We start from the raw sequence: 22,674 nt of genomic DNA, 5'->3' as shown, positions 1-22,674 counted from the left end.
AGAATGCTATATAAAAGAAATCATATAGTATGTAATGTTTTGGGATTACCTTTTCTTCATTCAGCATAATTCTCTTGAGAACCAACCAAACTGTTAGCACGTACCAATACTTCTTTCCTTTTGTTGCTGAGTAGTAGTCCTTAGTATGAATGTACCACAGTTTGTTAAACCATCACCCATTGAAGGACATTTCAATTGTTTACAGTTTTGGGCTTTTATAGATAAAGGTGCTTTGAACATTTCTCTACAGGTTTTTGTGTGAACCATAAGGCCTTATTTCTGGGATAAATGCTTAAGAGGGCAGTTGCTGAGTCATGTAGTAAATAAATGTTTAGTTTTGTAAAAGAGAGCAATACCCATGTCTAAAATGGTTACACCATTTTATGTTCCCACTAGCAACGTCTACATGATTGTTTCTCTGCATTCTTGTCAGCATCTGGTATTAGTACTATTTTCTTATTTTGGCTATTCTGACCGATTTCTAGCAATATTTCCTTGGTTAGTAAGAATGAGAAGTTTAGTGCAAGCAGTTCCTCTCAGGGAGAGCTGGCCATATCTGAGTATGTGCACTGTATCAAGGCTTTAGTTTCCTTGAAAGAGAGACTGGTGTTTACTCTATGGGTAGATAAAGAGCTTATGAGGCCCTGGTTCTGGGTGGCTGTTGCTGTCATTTTGCAAGGTCTTTGTGGCATGTCCTTGCATCTCTGTTCATTCTCCCCAGACGATCTCTATCCAAAGGTGGTTGGCGTGTGTGTGTGTTTTAAGATCTGATCTGACCACTGAATGGACCTGGCAGAGACAGTCTAACAAGTGAGAGCAAAGAGTCTCTTAGGTTGGTTCATGTGAGTGGTTGGCAGGCAGGGGCCCACAGACTTAGGTTCGGGGTGTTCAGCTAAGCATGTTCAGACACTGCATTTTAAGAGGGTCATTCCCTGGCAGTTCTTCTCAGCTAGGCAGAGCCATGAAAGGTAGTTGACCACAGGAGCAATGGGTAGATGTATATCATAACCTGGAGTAGTGTATTTCTTCTTTTTAGGTGGAATTTACTTACAGGAAATGCAAATTCTTAAGTCTGGTAGTGTGCAAGTGCAAACAATGGGTATATCTCTACAATCCAAACTATCAAAATACAGATTATAAGCATTCCAGATAGTTTCTTATGGCCCATTCCAGTAAACTCCCACCCTAACCCTCAGAGGTACCTCTGGTCTTGATTTTATTTCATCGTAGATTAATTCTGCCCACTATACAATTCTGCATGAATGGAATCATACATATTCTTTTGTGTAGGCAGTTTCACTCAGTACAGAGTTTCTGAACTCCATCCATGTTGTTGTATACATCAGTAATCTGTTCCTTTTTAATGTGGAGTGACATCCCATCATAGGAATATATAACTGTTTATCCATTCTCCTTGGCAGACACCTTGATGACTTCTAGTCCTTAGTTATTGTGAAAAAGTTATTAGTAATATATTTTTTTAATTTTTTATGTTTTTACTTATTTTTGATACAGAAACACAGCATTGTGGGGGAGGGACAGAGGGAGACACAGAATCCAAAGCAGGTTCCAGGCCCTGAGCTGTCAGCGTACGGTTCATGGCTCCAACTCGGGAACTGTAAGATCATGACCTGAGCCGAAGTCGGACGCTTAACTGACTGAGCCACTCAGGCGCCCGTTATTAGTAATCTTATACTACAGTTTTTGTTTTGGTAAACCTATGTTTTCATTTCTTTTAGATAAAGACCTAGAGTAATAATGCTAGATGTATTCATTTCCTAGGGTTGCTGTAATAATTTATCACAAACTGAGAGGCTAAAACAAATCTATTCTCACAGTTCAGAAACCAGAAGTCCAAAATCAACCTTTGTGGCAGGGTTGGTTCCTTTTGGGGGTTCGGAGGGAGAATCAGTTCCTCACCTCTCTCCTGGCTTCTAATGGTTGCTTCTCCTGCTTTGCCTCTAAGGTTGTAGTCCTTAGCATTCCTTTGCCTGTTGCTCTGTCAGTCCAATCCATGCCTTGTGACCACACAGCTTTCTTCCTTTTATGCATCTCTGTATCCAAGTGTAAGGGCACCAGTCTTTGGATTAGGGCTCACTCTAATTTGGTTTGACCCATCTTAACTTGATCACATCTGCAAAAACCTGATTTCAAAAGAAGTCCTATAGGTAGAAATGAATTTTGGTGGGATACCATTCAACTTGATATACTGGGACACAGGGTTACAGTATAGGTAGTATTATGAAAAATGACTATTTTCCAAAGTGGCTGTACCATATTTCACTTATGTGAACATATGAGACAAGAGTGCCATTTGTCTCACATCTTCCCTGACAGTTTTCATCTCCTCTGTGATGGATAGGTAGTGGTTTCTCATGGGAGCTTTAATTTCCATTTCCCTGATGGTTAAGTGTTCAGCACTTTCCTTGGCTTTTTGCTCATTCGTTTATATATCCTAAATCTTACTTTGTGAAATATTCTTCCAGTTTCCAGTTTATTGCGTTTTATAATTGTTGAGTTCTATGAATTCTTTATTACTCTTGGATACCAGTTATATATATATTTTGCAAAAATTTTTTAGTCTGAAACTTTTCATTTTTTTAAGTTGCTTCTGATAAGCAGATTTTTAACTTCGAGGAAGTCTAATTTTTCTCCTTTAAAATTTCTGTCATGAAGATAATTTACATCTTCTAAATGCTATATAGTTTTAGCTTTTACATTTAAGTCTATGATCCCTCTTGAAGTAACTTTTGTGTATGGTGTGAGGCAGGGATTAAAATTTTACTCTTTCATATGGATCCCCAGTGGCTCTAGCATCAACTGTTGAAATGACTTGCTTCCCCTCATTGAATTGCTTGGTTGAAAATCCCATGACTGGCTAAGTGTGGGTCTATTATTCACTTTCAGTTCTATTTCTTCAACAGAATAGCCCTGTTCTTAAACAAACCACACTGTATTACTGTAGGACCATCAGAAGTCCTAAAGCCAGGTAGTGTAAGTCCTTTGGTTCATATGGTTTTTATACTTTCTCTTATTGATGTGATATATATCAGGTTGACTGATTTGCAAATACTGAATCACCACTGCATCCCTGGAATGAATCACTTGATCTTGGTGAATGGTTTTTTTAAATGTATTGTTGGAATCTCTTTACTAGTACTTTGTGAAGGATTTTTGCATCTATATTCATCAGAGATATTGGCCTGTGGTTCTTCTTTGGTAGTGTCTTTATCTGGTTTTGTTATCAGGGTGATACTGGCCTCCCAGAATGAATTTGAGAACAGGTTAACTCTTCTTTAAATGTTTGGTAGGATTTTCCTGTGAAGCCATCTGGTACTGGACTTTTGTTTGTTGGAAGTTTTTTGGTTATTGATCCCAATCTCCTTGCTAGTAGTTGGTCTCTTCAAAGTTTCTATTTCTGCTTCAGTTTTGGTAGGTTATATGTTTCTAGGAATTTATAGGTTTCTTCAAGGTTGTCTAATTTGTCGGCATATAGTTTTTTGTAACATTCTCTTATACGACTGTATTACTGTGATGTTGGTTATTATTTCTCTTCCTTGTGATTTTGATTTTTTTTTTTCAAGAGTCTGACTAGAACTTTTTCAGTTTTCTTGATATTTTCAAAGGACCAGCTCCTGGTTTCACTGTTCTATTTTTCAGTTTCTGTATCATTTGTTTCTGCTCTCATTTTTATTATTTCCTTCCCTCTGCTGGTTTTGGGTCAGGTTGTTCTTTTTCTAGCTCCTTTAGGTGTAAGGTTAGGTTGTTTGAGATTTTTCTTGCTTCTTGAGGTATTGCTGTAAATTTCCCTCTTAGAACAGCTCTTGCTGCATTCCCAAAGGTTTTGGCCCATCGTGTTTTCACTTTCATTTGTTTCCATGTACTCCTTGATTTATCCTTTGATTTCTTGGTTGACCCACTCATTATTTAGTAGCATAGTATTTAATCTCCATGTATTTGTGGTCTTTCAAGATTTTTTCTTATGGTTGATTTCTAGTTTCATACGGTTGTGGTTGAAAAAGATGCATGGTATGACTTCCATCTTTTTAAATTTGTTGACGCTTGTTTTGTGGAATAAAACGTGATCTATTCTGGAGAACGTTCCATGTGTACTTGAAGAGAATGTGTATTCTGTCTGCTGTTTTAGGATAGAATATTCTGAACATGTTAAATCCATCTATTCCCATATGTAATTCAAAGCCAGTTTGCCCTGTTGCTTTACTTTGTTTAGATGATCTGTCCATCGATGTAAGTGGGATGTTAAAGTCCCCTACTCTTACTGTATTACTATCACATAGTTTATGTTTGTTACTGTTTTACATATTTGGGTGCTGCCATATTGGGTGCATAACGATTTACAAATGTTAGATCTTGTTGGATTGTTTCCTTTATTATTATATAGTGTACTTGTCTCTCTTTATAGACTTTGGTTTATAGTCTAGTTTGTCTGATATAAGTACTGCTAACCTCAGCTTTCTTTGACATCCATTTGCATGATATTCTCCATTCCTTCACTTTGAATCTTCATGTGTCTTTAGATCTGAAATGAGTCTCTTGTACGCAGCATATAGATGGGTCTTTTTTTTTTTTAATCTATTCTGTCACCCTATGTCTTTTGATTGGAGCATTTATTCCATTTACATTTAAAGTGATTATTGATAGCTATGTACTGGCATTTTGTTACTTGTTTTGTGGTTATATTTGTAGTTTTCTGATTCTTTTGTGGTTTGCTGGTTTTCTTTAGTGATAGATTCTTTATTCTTTATGTTTTGCTTTTCTATTGTTTGATTTCTGGTTACCATTCAGTTTATATCTAACATCTTCTGCATCTGCAGCAGTCTACATTAAGCTGAGGGCTGCTCAATGTTAAACTCATTCTTTACTCCTCCCCTCCATGTTTTAGATATATGGTATCCCATTTTACATCCTTTTATGAATCCCTTAACTGATTTTTTTTTTTTACAGAAATACTTATTCTTACTACTTTTGTGTTTACTTTTCACACTCTGACTTATCAACTTTTCTTTCCATGGAGTTTCCTTTAACATTTCTTGCAGGTCTGGTTTAGTGGTCATAAACTCCTGTAGTTTTTGTCTAGGAAACTTTTGTTCTCTCCTTCTATTCTGAATGATGGCTTTGCTGGATAGAGTACTGTTGGCCGCAGACACTTCCTCCTTTCAGGATTTTGAATATATTATGCCACTTCCTTCTGGCAAGTTTCTGCTAAAAAAATCTGCTAATAGCTTTATGGGGTTTCCCCCACTTAACTGTCCTCTTTTCTCTTGCAACCTCTAAATTCTCTACCACTGTTTCTGGCCATTTTAATTACTATGCATGATGGTGCAGGCCTCTTTGGGTTGATTTTGTTGAGGAATCTCTGCCTCCTGAAACTGGCTGTCTTTCCCTCCAGATGTAGGAAACTTTCAGCTGTTATTTCTTCAAATACATTTCTATCCCCACCTTCTTCTGGGATCCCCATAATGTGAATGTTACTATGCTTAATGAGGTCACTGACTTCCCTATTCTCATTATGCAGTATTTGTCTCTCATTTGCTCAGCTTGATTGCTTTTCATTACTGTATCCTCCAGGCTTGGATACATTCCTCTCCTTCCTGTAGCCTATTTATTCCATCTGTTGTACTTCTGGTTTCATTTACTGAGTTCATCTCTGATGTCCTCCATTCTTAAGTCCAGTGAGTATCTTTATGATCATTAATTTGAATTCTCTTTCAGACTACTACTAATTTGTTTTGCTTAATTCTCCTACTGTGTTTTTATCATGGTCTTTCATCTGGGACATATTCCTCTGCCTCATCTTGTCTGTTTCTATGGGTTTGGAGGTCTCTTGCTCTTGAAAGTAGTGGTTCTATGAAGAAGAGGTCCTGTAGTACCCTGCAGTGTCCCCTGTTCACCAGGACCTGGCACTTCAGGGGTGTCTCCTATGTGTGTTGCTTGCACCCTATTGTGTCTGAGTAGCCTTTGCTTTCGGTCCAAACTTCTGTACTGACTCTGCCTGTTGTGGGTTGTGCTTACTCTCTGTGGTATTAGGGAGACCCAAGCAGGATGGCTTTGAGGGGAAGTGACTGTATGAGGGCTCAAGGGTGGGATGACAGTATTAGCAAAAATTGCATCGAGTTACTAGTCTTAGGCTGTATTCCCGAAAGCACAATGGTGGCTAGGGGCGTGGCAAGGGTTATACAAGCAGCTGAGGTGGCAACAACGGGCAGTTGGCATGTGGTGTTAACAAAATTTGCACTGAGCCGTGAGTCCTAGGCTGATTCCCCAAAGCAAAGCGGGAGCCAGGGATACAGAACACAAGAGTGGCTGTGACCTGCGGTTGTACAGGGCACACACACAACATTAGCAAAATTTGCACTGAGCTATGAATCCTAAACCAGATCCCCTAAAGAAATGTGGTGGCCACAGGGGCATGGTGCACAGGATATTAATAGAATTTATGATAAGCCCAGAGCCAAGGGCAACAGGCTTGGAGTGAGCAAGTCCTCAGGAGAATACATGAACTTGACACACTGCTAGTAGATTAGCAAGGGTCTGTACAGCCTCACTTCTCACAGGTGGCCCTGTGTTTACACTGGGGGGTTGGGAGAGGAAATTGGCACCTGCCAGTTCCTTTGTTCCCAGAGAAGTCCCCTCAACATGCTTGAAATCAGTATCAACAGATGTCCCTCCTTTTGTGCAACCTGTCACTTCTATGTTGATTCTCCTTAGCTGCTCTTTAGGGGCAGGCCCTGATTATCACTCGCCCAATGCTGAAGTGGCTGACTTTTAAAGCCCTAGGCTCCAAACCCCGCTGGTTATACAACTCACAGAACTCAGCTCCTCTGGTTTCAAAGCAAGATGTTACGGGGATTTCCTTTTTCTGTGTGGGCTTACCCTCTCCCATGACCACACCTCCTCGTCATTCCTTTCCGGCAGCTCCTGCCGACCGTTTCTGCCCATCATAATCTCTCAGATGTGGCTGCTCTCTATTTAGTTGTCTCCAGAGCCTGTTCTGCCAGATCACTCTCCAGTTCACTGATGTGGATGTGAGTGATCTCAAGCTGTAAACATGGACTGGGGGGAGCTGAGGTCCTCCTCCACTATCTTGTGCTCCCCGCCCCCACAAGTCACCTAGTTTCATAGTGAAAGCATATGTGGAGAATGTCTGCATCAGCATTGCCAACTAGGTCTTGCAAGTGAACTGTATCGGTGGGACTCTAATGGCAGCATTTTATAGGGCTGGGCTGGTGTTTAGAACTGGCTCATCATGCATGTCTTCTGTGTTGCAATAAGATATGCATTAATGTGTCAGCGAAGGATGGAAAGTAGTCTTGTAAAGGAAGTCTTGGTTGTGGGGACATCTAAGGACGGACTACTGGGCAGGTACGACCAACCTTTCACAAGGTGCCTGTAGTGATTCTGACCAACGTTTTCTCTCCAGCAGAACCAGGGACAGAATTCCAGCCATGTGGCCATTCCTGCCCGGTGGCCTTTTCCAGTCCGCAGTTCCTCGAAGAGTATGTGCTGTGCAGGCACCTTCCTCAGATCTTCACAAGTTCATACGCAGGAAGCCCCATCCCAATAGAAGCTCCCAGCTGCTCAAGTGAACAAGGTCACAATGAAGAGACGGAAGGGAGACTCGGGCTGAGCGGGGTTTCCCGGGTGCTCTTTGGACCCTCTCAGGGTCGGCAGGTAGACTGGGTGGAAGGCAACAGAGCTAGGGGAGTAGACCAGGGGATGTGTCCTGAGGAGGCTGACCTTTCAGCATCTGGAGCAGCCATGTATGGGAAATACAGACTGGGACTTGGTCCCAAATCCAGTCTCTTAAGCCTCCGGAAGCATCACGTATGCCCTGAATGCGGCAGAGGCTTCTGCCAGAGGTCAGACCTCACCAAGCACCAGAGGACACACTCAGGGGAGAAGCCTTATAGCTGTAGGGAGTGCGGGCGAGGCTTTGGCCGCAAGTCCTCCCTCACCATTCACCAGAGGAAGCACTCCGGGGAGAAGCCGTATGTGTGCCGGGAGTGCGGCCGCCACTTCAGGTACACGTCCTCACTTACCAACCACAAGAGGATACACTCTGGGGAGAGGCCCTTCGAATGTCAGGAATGTGGACGAGGCTTTCGCCAAAAGATTGCCCTCATCCTGCACCAGAGGACACACTTGGAGGCGAAGCCCTTTGTGTGTCCTGAGTGTGGGAGAGGCTTTTGCCAGAAAGCATCACTCCTGCAACACCTGAGCTCACATTCCAGTGAAAGACCCTTCTTGTGCCTTGAGTGTGGGCGTGGTTTTAGGCAGCAGGCACTGCTCCTCAGTCACCAAGTCACACACTCAGGGGAGAAACCTTACATCTGTGCTGAGTGTGGGCATGGCTTTCGCCAGAAGGTCACCCTCGTCAGACACCAGAGAACACACACAGGGGAGAAGCCTTACCTGTGCCCAGAGTGTGGGCGCAGCTTTAGCCAGAAGGTCTCCCTCATGGGACACCAGAGGACACATACAGGGGAGAGGCCTTACCTGTGCCCTGAGTGTGGGCGTGGCTTTGGCCAGAAGGTCACCCTCATCCGACACCAGAGGACACACACAGGGGAGAAGCCCTACCTGTGCCTGGAGTGTGGACGTACCTTTGGCTTCAAGTCGCTCCTCACCAGACACCAGAGGACACACTCAGGGGAGGCGGCTGATGTGTACAGAGTGTGTGAGCAAGGACTGGGCCAGAAATCTCACTTCACCTCTGACCAGAGGACACACTCACGGGAGAAGCCCTGTGTGTGCGGTGAGTGTGGGCGTGGCTTTGGCTTCAGGTCGGCTCTCATCAGACACCAGCGTACCCACTCAGGAGAGAAGCCATATGTGTGCAGGGAGTGTGGCCGAGGCTTTAGCCAGAAGTCTCACCTCCACAGACACAGGATGACCAAGTCCGGCCATCGCCTCCCACCTCAAGAGCTGCTTTCCTGACCTTCCCTTTCCTCACGAGTGTGAAGATGGCAGAAAGCACTAGGAAACATTTTGCTTTCCTCAAATGCAGTGGAGGAATAAAAGAACACATTGATTTATGGTTTATTTTCTGTACTAGCAATGTGTTTTGATTTGCTAAAGCTGCCATTAAAAAAAACACCACAAACCTGACGGCTAAAGAACCGTTTTCACACAGTTCTTGGGACTGAAGTCCAGGATCAATGTGTGCACTTTGGTTTTGACTGAAGCCTCACTCTCTCCTCAGCTGGCAGACACCTGCATTCTTACTGTGTCCCCACATGGCTTTTGTGCGTGCACTTTCCTGGTGTCTCCCCTTCTTCTAAGGACACCAGACTTACTGGGTTAGAGTCCACATCCTATGACCAAAGGAGGTTGCACTGGGGGTTCTGGCTTCAAGGTATGAATTTGGAACAGTTCTGTCCCTAATACTCCACCCCCAAAATTCATGTTCTTACATCCATAAAACATTCTTCAAAGCTCCCAAAGTGCTAACCCATTCCAGCACTGCCTCTATCCAAAATCTCCTTTAAATCAAGTGTGGGTGAGGCTAGGGGTATATTTCATCTTAAGGCAAAGTTTCTCTCCAGCTGTGAATCTGTGAACCAGACAAGTTGCAACAGATGTCGTATTCACATTCCCTTTCCACAAGGGGAGAGAAGAGAAGAAGAAACTGATGGGCCCCAAGCACATCTTTGACCTAGCAAGCAAATTCTGTCAGGTTTTACAGCTTGAGAAAAATCTCTGCTTGGATGTTCTGCCCTCTGGTCCCGCTGGGGTAGCAGCATGCAGCCCCCCTTAGACCATGGAGGCAGTCACCCTCTGAGTCCACTGTGGGAATGGCAGACCTGCTCTGTTTTCACCACGAGGTTTCACTGCTTCCTCCTCTTGGTGGATACCACCACAGAGGTCTGACCACTGACCTTCACTGTGTCCCATCTGCATATCCTAAGTTCAGCCTCACAGTTTCCGCTGAGGGTTGACTGGTTCAAAACTAATCTCTATCAAATGACTATCCAGCAATACCACTGGCATTCTCTCCAGAACATGCATTCTCATTTTGCAATACAGATAGGTTGAAAATTCTCTAAATCTTCAAGTTGCAGCTTCTGTTTGCTAAGCAGTTCCTTCGATTCACTTCCCTCATCACATTTTTCTATGAGAAGAAACAGGTTATGACTTTCATCACTTGGCTAAGAATTTGTCACTCCTGTTACTTAAGATTTCTACCTTGTATGAAAGACTGGGACACAACTCAGCCACATTCTTTGCTGCTATATATATAACAAGGACTGCCTTTCCTTCAGTTTCTAGTAATGTTCCACATTTCTGTCTGAAGCTGGGGCAGAATCACTTCTAATGCCCCTTTTTCTACGATAGTCTCTTTAAGGCAATCCCAGCTTTCTCCAGCGAGCACCTCAAAGTTCTTCCACCCTCTACCCATCACCTAATTCCAAAACCACCTCTATAGGTTTTCACTGCCAGTGAAAGAAAACTAAGAATTTGCTGCTAGCCAACCTGACGTTAAGAAATGGCTGAAAGGAAATTCTTCAAATAGGGAAAATGATAAAAGAAATACTGGAGCATCAGGAAGGAAATAGCACCCCACTCTCAGTACCAAAGCTGTATTCTTTTGTCAGGGCCGCCATAACAAAAGCAGAGAGAGACACAAAGTCCAAGATCACCCTGACCTACTGAAGCCTCACCTCCTGGATGGCGGCTGGTGCATTCTCCTCACCTGGTATTTCCCCTCCCTGCATGTGTGCCAGAGAGCAAGTGAGCTCCGGTGTTTCTTACCCTTGTAAGGATGCCAGGCCTAGCAGATCAGGGCTTCATCCTTAAAACATCACTTAACTTTCATTACTTCCTTAGGTCCTGCACCCAAACACTGTCACATTAGGAAAAGGGCTTCGTCATCAAGGACTTTTGGGGGAAAATTCAATTCATAACACTCTACTCTCTGGGCCCCCTTCCCCCTCCAATTCCTACCTGGCCTTCAGCCCCTGCCATCAAGGATCCTGACCTTTCCTTTCCCATGGGTGTGAAGCCAGCAGGAAGCAGTGGGCTGTGCTGCACTTTCCTGAAGTAGAATACAGGAAGCACGCTGGTCCTCTGAGTGGCTGAAGGGGGAGGGGAGCTGGACATGGCTGTTTCCTCAGCCCGCCTGCACACCTAGAGACCTATCTCCCTTACTGGTAGACACCATGGGGTCCTGACATATTAGCAGCTCAACCTGTGACGTTTTTTCCTCTCTTGGGCCAGAGCATCCCTTCTATCTAGAGACACCAAGCAACCTGTTTTAGGGAAACTCCTTCCACACTCCCAACAGCAGCAGTGAAAAGTGGGAGGACCAGTGGTACCAAATCAGCCAAGTAGACCTGCATTGCAAGAGCTCTGAAAGCTACACTGTCACTGTATCAAACAGCCCACAAAAGTAGTCTGCAGTCTGGGAGCTAGTCTTAAAACAGGGTGACTGCCTGGTCACCCTGTTAAAGAGGACCCAGAAGTTCTTAAATGAGAAAAGACAATCAACTGATACCAATGCTGAGATAAGCAGGACAATGGAATGGTCTGACAGGGATATCAAAGCAGCCATCATAAAAATGTTTCAAGCAATCACATGTTCTCTTGAAACAAATAAAAAAAGTACAGTATCAGCAACAACCAAAAAGCCAGTTACACCAAAGTTCAAGTGGAAATGATTAAACTAATAACTAGAAGAGAAATTTAAAAACTAACTGGATGGGCTTAAGGGTAGAGTTGATATGGCAGAAAATGGAATTGGGAGAATTGGAAGGCAGATCAATTAAATTTAGAATATCTGAACAACAGAGGAAAAAAAACTGGGGAAAAAAAAAAGCCAGAATCTCTGGGACAAGAAAAAAAGATAACATTTGTGTCATCAGAATCCCAGAAAATGAGAAAAGAAGTGGAATTGAGAAAATATTTGAAGAAATAAATGCCCCGAAACAGCTCATATTTGCCAAGAGACAGAAATATACAGATTCAAGAAGTCAAGTGAACACTAAACAAAACAAATCCTAAGAAATCCACACTAAGACATCGTAATTAAAATTCTGAAATCTAAAGGAAAAAAACTATTGAAAGCAATCCCAGAGAAATTACTTACTACCTATAGGGAGACAATTCAAATGACAGATTTCTCAGGAAATCATGGAGGCCACAGGGAGGTGGCATGACATTTTTCTTCCAGTTGCTGAAAGAAGATTGTTAACTGCAGAGTGAATGAATATCTACCAAAACTATCCTTCAAAAATGAAGGCAGAATTAAGCACATTCCCAGTGAAAGAAAACTAAGAATTTGCTACTAGCAGACCTGACCTTAAGAAATGGCTAAAGGGAAATTCTTCAAATAAAGAAAATGATAATAAAAGAAATACTGGAGCATCAGGAAGGAAAAAAATATCATGGAAAGAGCACAAATAGGACTATATAAATTGGCCATCCTTCCACCCACAGAGTTTTAAAAAAATTTTTGTGTGTTTTTGAGAGCACGCACACGCAGGTGAGGGGGGAGGGAGGGAGGGAGAGAGGGAGAGAGGGAGGGAGANGAAATTCTTCAAATAAAGAAAATGATAATAAAAGAAATACTGGAGCATCAGGAAGGAAAAAAATATCATGGAAAGAGCACAAATAGGACTATATAAATTGGCCATCCTTCCACCCACAGAGTTTTAAAAAAAATTTTGTGTGTTTTTGAGAGCACGCACACGCAGGTGAGGGGGGAGGGAGGGAGAGAGGGAGAGAGGGAGGGAGGGAGGGAGAGAATGAATCTGAAGCAGGCTCCAGACTCCCGAGCCATCAGCACAAAGCTGGATGTAGGGCTCAGATTCACAGACCAGGAGATCATGACCTGAGCCGAGGTCAGACACCTAACCTACTGAGCCACCCAGCTGCCCCCACCCACAGGTTTCTAAAGTCACATGTGTTAAGTTGTAATATCACCTGATACTCTAGACAATGATTTAAAAGTGGGGACAGTAAAGGGGCCTAACAAAAGTAACATTTACACACTTTGCTCCAAGTGGTAATATACTAATAGACTGTGAAAAAGCACATTATGTGTATTGTAATACCCAGAGGAACCACTAAGGAAACTATACAAAAAGATACACTAGCAAACATGAGGAATGAATCTAAATGGAATCCTAAACAACAATCAACCCACAGAAAAGAAAGAAAAGAGATACAGAAAAATGAGACCTAGAGAAAACAAATTTAAATTCAGTAATAAAATAGCCAACTTAAGCCCTAACACATCAGCAATTACTTTATTACCTTAATATTGATTCTAATTATGCTAATCAGAAAACAAAGACTGTGAGAGTGGGTTAAAAAAAATGCAACCACTAACTTTAAAAAGCATATGTTCCCGTGCTCGCTTCGGCAGCACATATACTAAAAAGCATATGTTCCCACATTACTATCAAATACAGTAAACTTCACAGCAAAGAAACTAACTAGAAACAAAGAGGGATGTTATATAGTAAAAATGGGATCAATCCACCAAGAAGGTATAACCTAAATACGAATAAACCAAATAACAAAATGCATGAAGCAAAAACTGATAGAGCTGAAACAAAAACAAAAAAATCATTATTGTTGAGGACTTGAGCACTACTCTCTGAGCAGCTGAGGACTACAGAACAAAAGTCAACAGGGATGTAGTAGATCTAAGTATGATAATGAATCACCAGGATCTAATGACATATAGATCATTCCATTCAAAACTAACAATGTTTTTCAACACCATTCACCAAGACAGTCCATACATCCTGGCTCACAAAACACACCTCAACAAATTTAAGATAACTGAAACCATAAAGAGTATATTATTCTTTTGTTTTTTAGTTCTTTTTTTTATTATTTATTTTGAGAAAGACAGAAACAGCATGAGGGAGGGAGGGGCAGAGTGAGAGGGAGACAGAGAATTCCAAGCAGACTCCACACTGTCTGCACAGAGCCCAATGTGGGGATCCAACTCACGTAACAGTGAGATCATGACCTGAGCTGAAACCAAGAGTTGGATGCTTAAATGACTGACCTACCCAGGCTCCCCATAAGGAATTTATTCTTTAGCTACAATGGAATCAAACTAGACATCAATAGGACGCCTGGGTGGCTCAGTCGGTTAAGCATCCAACTGCAGCTTAGGTCATGATCTCATGGTTCATGGGTTTGAGCCCTACATTGGGCTCTGTGTTAACAGCTAGCTCAGAGTCTGGAGCCTGCTTCAGATTCTGTATCTCCCTCTCTCTCTGACCCTCCCCTGCTCATGCTCTCTCTCAGAAAAACAAACAAACAAACAAACAACTAGACATCAATAACAGCAACAAAAGGAAAACTTACAAAGACTTTGCAATGTAACAACATAGTACTACACCATGGGTCAAACAGGAAGATGTTTCAAAGGAAATAATTAAAAAAATACTACAGTGAATGAAAATGAAATACAACATAGCAAATTGTGGGATGCAGCTAACACCATGAGAAAGAAACTGACAGCACTAAATGCTCACATTATACATACAAAAAAAGTGACAGAAACTTCTACTAAAGAACTTAAAAAGTGGAGCAGAGGAAACCCAAAAGAAACAGATGGATAGAAATAATAAGGAACAAGTCAATGTAGTTCATACAGAAAAATAATAGAGGGAACAAAATGCTGGGTCTCCAAAAAGTAAATAAACTTGACTAAACCTCTTGTACAAACGACAAAAATTAGAGCATAAATACAAATCATCAAAATCAGGAATAAAGTAGGATATCTGTCAGTAGGATATCAGGATATCTGATATCAGGATATCAGATCCTGTAGCCATCAAAGGGTAATAAGGGAGTGCTATGAACAATAATTTTACTACAGTCATGAACTCTGTATCTTTGAGGAAGTGGACAAATTCCTTAAAAACCACATCTGAAAACTCTAGATCAAACAGAATCTGAGTATTTATATAACCACTAAGAAAACTAAATTCATAGTATCATTCTTTTTATACATGGTTGGGTTCTGTTTGCTAATGTTTTTAAGGATTTTTGCCTTCATCTTCATGAGATACTGGTCTGTCGCTTTGTACTTTAACATTTTCTTTGTCTGCTTTTGTTATCAGGGTAGTAGTACTGGCCTCATAAGTTAGGAAATGTTCCTTCCTCTTTTCTAGAAGAGACTGCATAGCATTGGTATTAATCCTCCAACTGTTTGGTAAAATACGCCAACGAAACCATGGAGCCCTGGTTTCCTTCTCAGAAACAAAAGATCTACAACTGCTCTTGTGCTGAGTAACTTTTCAGACTAAAAGCACTTCAATAATTGTATATAAACTCAAAACTTTACAAAGGTGAAAAAAAACTAATGCTTAGGCCTCATAAGCACCACATTTCTAATAAAGCCCACTGGCCTTAGCTGTATCTCCCAGGGCCAGAGCTGAAAACACTTCCCACACAAGGGAAGTTTGTGTGGTGGTGTATTTTGGAGGTTCAGGACAGAGAAAGTGGGCCTTCCCTATTCCAAGCAACTGTGGTGCTGTTTCTATTCCACGTGGGAACAAAAAAGTCCAATCACCTTTTTTTAAATGGTGGAAAGACTGGAAACAATGTTTTCTTCTATTAAATTCCCACAATGTTTTGGAGGCTCTGAAGGCCTTGCCTATGGCTGGCCCAGTTGAGCACAAAATGAAGGGTCTTGTCTTTTCAGTTTGTGTAGGAAGATTCTGGTTTCCTTAACAAACCACTATTTATTCACTCTTGGGTTTCCTGAAGGGATAGCGTTTGCTATCAGCACCACCCCTCTCTGGTCCCCTGGCTCCATTTCAAAAGGAATCAGACTGAAGTGTGCTGAAAAGTCTAAGAAAGGGTCCAGATAGAGAAAAGGTGGCACAAATAGTCCCAGGACTCGAGAATACTGGAGGCCAAGCACATGACTCACATTTATTCTGTCCACAGGACAATTACCTGTCATCCTTAAAACTGGTCATAATAACATCTACCATTTAGGTTTTTGTTTAAGAAATAAGTGAGACAACATGTAGAGTGTTCAGGGTATAGAGGAAAATCAACAAATATTAGAAACTACCCACTGCTAACTTCAGCTCTTCTATAACAAATTCTAAAGTAAGAACTTTAAGGGTTTTTTCCCCTTTCATACATCAGGATCCCTGAAATAGGACACACTGTGCTAACTTATATACACACTCCTCAACACAGATATTTTAGAAAATCATGCAATTTTGATACATAACTTATGTTGAAAAATGGAAATCATCAAATAAAACATGAATAAAATTCCAAAATGAAAACATTGGAGCTGATCTTAACATTTTCTTAGAACAAAATACAATAAAATTACAAAGAAAAAACCCTTTAGAAAACAAAATTCTATTAATTAACATGTCAGAAATGAAAACATAGTGGAAATCGAATAATGTTTGTAACTAAATAACACTAAACCCAATATATACCACAGAGAACTAAAATGTTAAAGAGATATCAATAGCCAAGATGCCATCATTAGACACTAACATTAGGAGGAAATGAGCATTCTCTCAGAAAGTTAAACAACAAGTAAATGCTCAAGGAAAAGGGACATAGAAAATAAAGATTATTGTAGAAACTAAATGAAACAAAACTTCACAGTGTGTTAAGATTCCCCAGAATAACGGAACCAACAGATTTATGTGTATAAAGGAATTGGCTCAAGAGATTAACGGGCTGGAAGTACTGAATCTGCAAGACAAGCCAGGAGACTGAAAACCCAGCAAGAGGTATGCTTGGGGGCACAAATAAAGAAACAACAACAACAAAACAGAGATAGACTCAGATATAGAGACTGAACTCATGATTCCCAGAGGGGAAAATAGGCAAAAACAAAAACGATGCTTAGGACATAATCGCTTATCTGGGAAACCTTGGTTTTTGCGATTATGGCCTTGAAATCACTGGATGAGATTTACCCACGCTTTCAAAGAGTAATCTCTACTTAAAGTTAACTGATGGGAGATGTTAATTACATCTACAAAATGCCTTCACACAAATATCTAGATTTGTGTTTGATTAAATAACTAGGTACACTACAGTCTAGCCAAGTTAGCGAATAGAACAATGTATCACAGCCCACCCCTTATCAACTCAATACCCTATATACATCTCCTTAAACCATACTTTATCTCCAAATAAAGACAACAGCAAAGTCATACTTCTGCCTAACATGATACAACTCCTTTGCAGGCAAGTGCTAGTTCATTTTTGGTTATATGGAGTTCACCGGTCATGTGGTTGAGTCTGGTATTTACATCTACCTATTTTGTATTTTCTTTGCCAAATGAAGTGACCCAAATTTTCATTTTTGACTGGGCCTTTAGGGGGTGCCTGGGTGGCTCGGTGGGTTGAGTGTCCAACTTTGGCTCAGGTCATGATCTCATGGTTCGTGGGTTCGAGCCCTACATCAGGCTCTGTGCTGACAGCTAGCTCAGAGCCTGGAGCCTGCTTCGGATTCTCTGTCTCTCTCTCTCTGATCCTCCCCTGCTCACGCTGTCTCTCACAAATAAATAAAACATTAAAGTATATTTGACTGGGCCATTAGTAGTTCTGCCTGAATTATAATTTTCCATGGACTTTAATCACAGGATGAGAGATGTCTTAGGGCATCTCCTCTGTTCTGGACGCTTCTTCCTTAACTCTATTGTGTAGTAGCAGCCCAATTTCTCCTTAATGATCAGTCACCCCAACCACTATAGTGACCTTTATTTTGTTTTTGTTGCCTATTTAGAGGCATGAGGATCTGAAAGTGGTTGGGGGAGAAGGAGTAGCAATTTTCAAGTCAGTAGAATTCCTGCTGTCTCCTAGTGGAAGCAAGATTTTTGCTAGCAGATCTATGGCTAATAGTGAGTAGAATTACTTTCATTTTCACCCTCTTGATTCTTGGACCAGTGAATCCTGGCTATGGGAGAAACAGCGCTATATACTGAAGGCAGATTTAGACCATACACAGCTGCTGGGAGTACACTGCAATAACCCTTCAGAGTACTGCCACCTAATCTGGTACTGTAAATGAGTTTTCATAAGGCCAATTCATTGTTCTATCAAGGCAACTGCTTCAGGATGGTGGGGAAATGGTAAGACCAGTGAATTCCATGTGTTAGCCCATTTACTCTTCTTTTGCTGTGAAGTGAGTTCCCTGACCAGAAGCAATGCTGTATGGAATGCCATGATGGTGGATAAGACATTCTGTAAATCTAGAGAGGACAGTTTTGGCAAAAGCAATGGATGCAGGGAAGACAACTATATCTAATAGACTAAGTATCTATTCCACTAGAAACAAAGCACTGATCCTTCCACGATGGGAGACATGCTTTGCAGCATTCTGGTTTCCACAGGACTATGTTATTGTTTTGTTTGAGTAATTCTATGGACCGTCAAGGAACTGAAACTTCTCATGAGTAAGGCCTATACCTAGTCTCTATGATAAGGAGGGTTGTTTGACAAGGGCAGAGTGGAGAGGAGAACTTACCAGTATACTATATGAGATCCTGATGGCTTCAAATGTCGAGGCAGCACAGAATACTGAATTTAATTAAACAAACAAACAAAAGAAACATGGCCCCAAACTTCCCAAATCTAGGGAAGGAAATGGACATCCATATCCAGGAAACTTAACAGACTCAAGTAAGAGGAGTCCAAAAAGTCCACATCAAAATTGTCAAAAGCCAAAACCAAAGAATTGGTTTCAAAAGCAACAAGAAAAAAGCAACCTTTCATGTATAGGGCCCTCCGTAAGATTTTGAGATTTCTCAGTAGAAACCTTACAGTCCAGAAGGTAGACAATATAGTCAAAGCACTAAAAGAAAAAAAATGCCAACTAAGAACACTGTATGTAGCAAAACTATCTTTTAAAAGCAAAGGACAGGGGCACCTGGGTGGCTCAGTCAGTTAAGTGGCCAACTTTGGCTCAGGTCATGATCTCACAGCTTGTGGGTTCGAGCCCCGCGTAAGGCTCTGTGCTTACAGCTTGGAGCCTGGAGCCTGCTTCAGATTCTGTGTCTCCCTCTCTCTCTGTAACCACCCCCCTTAAAAAGTAAACACTAAAAATTTTTTTTAATAAAATAAAAGCAAAGGAGAGATAAGGATTTTCCCAGATAAACAAAAGCTGAAGTTGTTCATCACCACTAGCCTTCCTTACAAGAAATGCTAAAGGAGTTCTTCAAGGTGAAATGAAAGCATGCTAAATAGCAACAGGAAAGCAAATAAAACTATTATATTCATTGGTCAAGGTAAATATGTAGAAAAAATACAGACTACTGAAATACTGTAATAATGATGAGAAAATCACTTTAGTATAGTAGTTAATAGAAGTATAAGAACATATAAATATGTTAAGAGATTCACAATATAAAAAGTGTAAATTTTGACACTAATAACACTGTAGAAAGAGAAGCAAATGTATACAGATTTTGTATACAACTAAGTTCTGTTATCAGCTTAAAGAAAAGGAATCAAAGCATGGTGACTACCAAAATATTGAAACACAGAGGAAGACAGCAAGAGAGGAAAAGAGGGACAACGGAGTTACAAGACAGAGAAACAATTAGTAAAATGGTAATCATAAGTTCTTCCTAACCAGAATTAAAATGTCAATGGATCTGAAGTTCCAAATCAAAAGAGCAGCTAAATGGATAAGACAAAACACAAGATCCAATTATGTGCTATCTACAATAAATTCACTTTAAATTGAAGGGACACACTCAGGCTCAAAGTGAAGAGATGGAAAAAGTATTCCATGATAAAGGTAACCAAAAGATAGCCAGGGTAGAAATACTTAAATCAGACAAAATAGAATTTAAGTCAAAAACTGTCACAAGTGACAAAGAAGGACATTATGTAACAATAAATGAATCAGTTCTCTAGGATGATATAACCATTATAAACATAAGTTCACCTAACATCAGAGTACATAAATACATGAAGCATTTAATTTGTAACAGAAGGGAGACAAAGAGCAACACAGCAATAGTAAGGGACTTCATTACTTTCATTAATGGATAGAATGTCTAGACAGAAAACCAATAAACAGTTCACAAGTGCGAGTGAGTGAGAAGACTCCAATAAATCACTTGATCTTAGCCAAAGGCCGAGAAATGGTAAGATTCCAATAAATCAAACAAGAATGAAAGAGTAGACATTAAAACAGATTCCACAGGAATAAAAAGGTTTACAAGGGACTATTATGAAAAATTATGACACTGTGCCAAGAAATTGGATAAACTAGAAGACAGATAAATTCCTAGAAGCATACAAACTACAAACACTAAATAAAAAATAGAAACTTCAGTAGACTAATAAAGAGATTGAACTAATAACCACAATCGTCTCAACAAAGAAAACCCCAGGACCAGATGGCTTCACAGATGAATTCTACAAAACATTTGAAGAAGAATTAGCGACAATCTTCAAACTTTCTTAGGCCATTTGGGCTGGTATAACAAAACAGCACTGACTGGGTCACTTATAAATGAAGGAAATTTATTGCTCAAAGTTCTGGAGGCTGAACATCTGAGATCATGATGTGAGCATAGTTGAATGAGGGGCCTCTCTCTGGTTCAAAGCTAGTTCCTTTTCATTGTGTTCTTGCATTGTGGAAGCTACAGATAGGTCTGGAGTCTTTTTTTTTAATGACGGCACTAATCCCATTCATGATGGCTCTGCCCTCATAACCCAAGCATCTTCTTAAGGTCCCACCTACTAATTCCATCATATTGGCCATTAAATTTTCAATATGTGAATGGGATGTGGCAGGGAACACATGCAGACCACAGCAAACTCTTGCAAAATACCAAACAGCAGGGAACTCTTCTAATCTAATTTTATGAGGCTAGCATGACACTGATATCAAAAGTACACAAAGACACCACAAGAAAATTACAGGCCAATATCCCTAATGTATACACATATATATATAAAAAAAACAACCTCAATGAAACACTAGTATGCTGTACATTAAATGGTACATTGAAAGAACTATATGTCACGACCAAGTGGGGTTTATCCCAGGGAGGCATGGATAGTTCAACATATAAATATCCATCAGTGTGACACATACACCACATTAACAGAATGAAATAACAACAACAAAAAAAATACAATCATCTCAATATATGCAGAAAAAGGACTTTAAAAAATTCAACATCCTTCCATGACAAGAACTCTTAACAAGATAGTAATAGAAGGAAATTAATTCAATATAATAAAGGCCATATTAAAAAGCCCACAGCTACATACTCAGTGGTGAAAAACTAAAAGCTTTATAATCTTTAAGATCAAGAAGAAGGAAAATGCCCACTCTTGCCACTTTCATTCAACACAATTCTGGAAGTCTCTGCCGGATAAATTAAGAAAATAAATAGCACCCAAATCAGGAAGAAAGAAAGAAAATTACCTGTTTAGAGACGACATAATCATATATGTAGACAACCCTAAAGACTCCACAAACTCTTAGAAACAATGAAGTTGAAGGACACAAAATCAACATACAAAAATCAATTACGTTTTTATACACTAACAATGATATATAGGAAAAGAAAATTAAGAATCCCCATTTATAAGAGCATCAAAAAGAACAAAATTACTTAAGGTTAAATTTAAAAAGGTGAAAGCCATATAAACTAAAAAGTATCAAAATCTGATGAAAGAAATTAAAGACGACACTGATATATGGAAACACATGCCATTTTCATGGACCATAGGACTTAATATTGTTAAAATGTCCAAATAACCAGGGCAATCTATAGATTCAATGCAATCTTACCAAAATACCAACATTTTTTTTTTTTTACAGAAGTAAAACATGATCCTAAAATTCATATGGAACCACAAAGGACCCCAAAGGACCATAAGTTTTTAGAAAAATAAAGCACAAGACGTCAAAATTCCTGATTTCAAAACATATTACAGTGCTACAGCAATTAAAACATATAGTGTACTGGCTTAAAGACACAGATCAATGTAACAGAATAGAGAACCCAGAAAGAAACCCATGAATATACAATAAACAGATCTTTAACGAGGGCGCCAAGAACATGCAGTGCAATTGGAAAAGCATCGTCTCCTTAATAAATGGTGTTGGAAAACCTGTATATTCACATACAAAAGAACAAAGGTGAACCCTTATTTTACACAAACACAAAGATAAACTCTAAACAGGCTAAAGACTTGAACAACATTAAGATCTGTAACTATAAAACCATTAGAAGAAAACACAAGTTTCATAACATGAGTCTTGGCAGTGAGTTTTCGGATATGAAACCTAAAGCAGAGTAACAAAAGCAAAAATAGACAAATGTGATTACATCAAAATAAAAAAGATTCTGCACAGCAAAAAACCCCAACACAATGAAAAGGCAAACTGACAGAATGGGAGAAAACATTTGCAAATAGTCTATCTGGTAAGGGATTAATATCCAAAATATGTAAGAAACTACCACAATTCTCAAGGCAAAAAGCCAAATACCACAATCTAGAAATGGGCAAAGGACTTTGATAGTTCTCCACAGAAGACATACAAATGGCTAATAGGTAAATGAAAAGGTGGGGCAACATCACTAATCAACAGGAAACCGCAAATCAAAACCACAATAGAATCACTTCATCCCTTTTAGGATGGCCATTATTTTTTTTTATGTTTATTTA

At 40.2% G+C, this 22,674-nt stretch overlaps 1 protein-coding gene and 1 long non-coding RNA gene across 12 annotated transcripts in view; one reads left to right on the top strand and one right to left on the bottom strand.

Moving 5' to 3' along the window:
- The window catches only part of ZNF169 (zinc finger protein 169), a 47,914-nt gene extending 38,774 nt beyond the window's left edge, over nucleotides 1-9,140 (top strand). For 4 of the 5 annotated variants that reach the window (XM_077753772.1, XM_077753769.1, XM_077753773.1 and 1 more), the window contains one exon: nucleotides 7,442-9,140. In XM_077753772.1, coding sequence (XP_077609898.1) covers nucleotides 7,442-8,958 — 1,517 coding nt within the window. In that variant the 3' untranslated portion in view covers nucleotides 8,959-9,140. The remainder of the gene's footprint in view (nucleotides 1-7,441) is intronic. The other variant, XM_077753771.1, reaches the window with a different exon arrangement.
- The window catches only part of LOC144223075 (uncharacterized), a 74,438-nt gene that overhangs the window by 21,260 nt on the left and 30,504 nt on the right, over nucleotides 1-22,674 (bottom strand). The window lies entirely within an intron of this gene.

This window comes from Crocuta crocuta, unplaced genomic scaffold (genome assembly GCF_008692635.1).
Source record: "Crocuta crocuta isolate KB4526 unplaced genomic scaffold, BGI_CrCroc_1.0 scaffold420, whole genome shotgun sequence".
Classification (NCBI taxonomy): domain Eukaryota; kingdom Metazoa; phylum Chordata; class Mammalia; order Carnivora; family Hyaenidae; genus Crocuta; species Crocuta crocuta.
The sequence above is the reverse complement of the archived record's forward strand: the minus strand, read 5'-3'. Positions and strand labels throughout refer to the sequence as shown.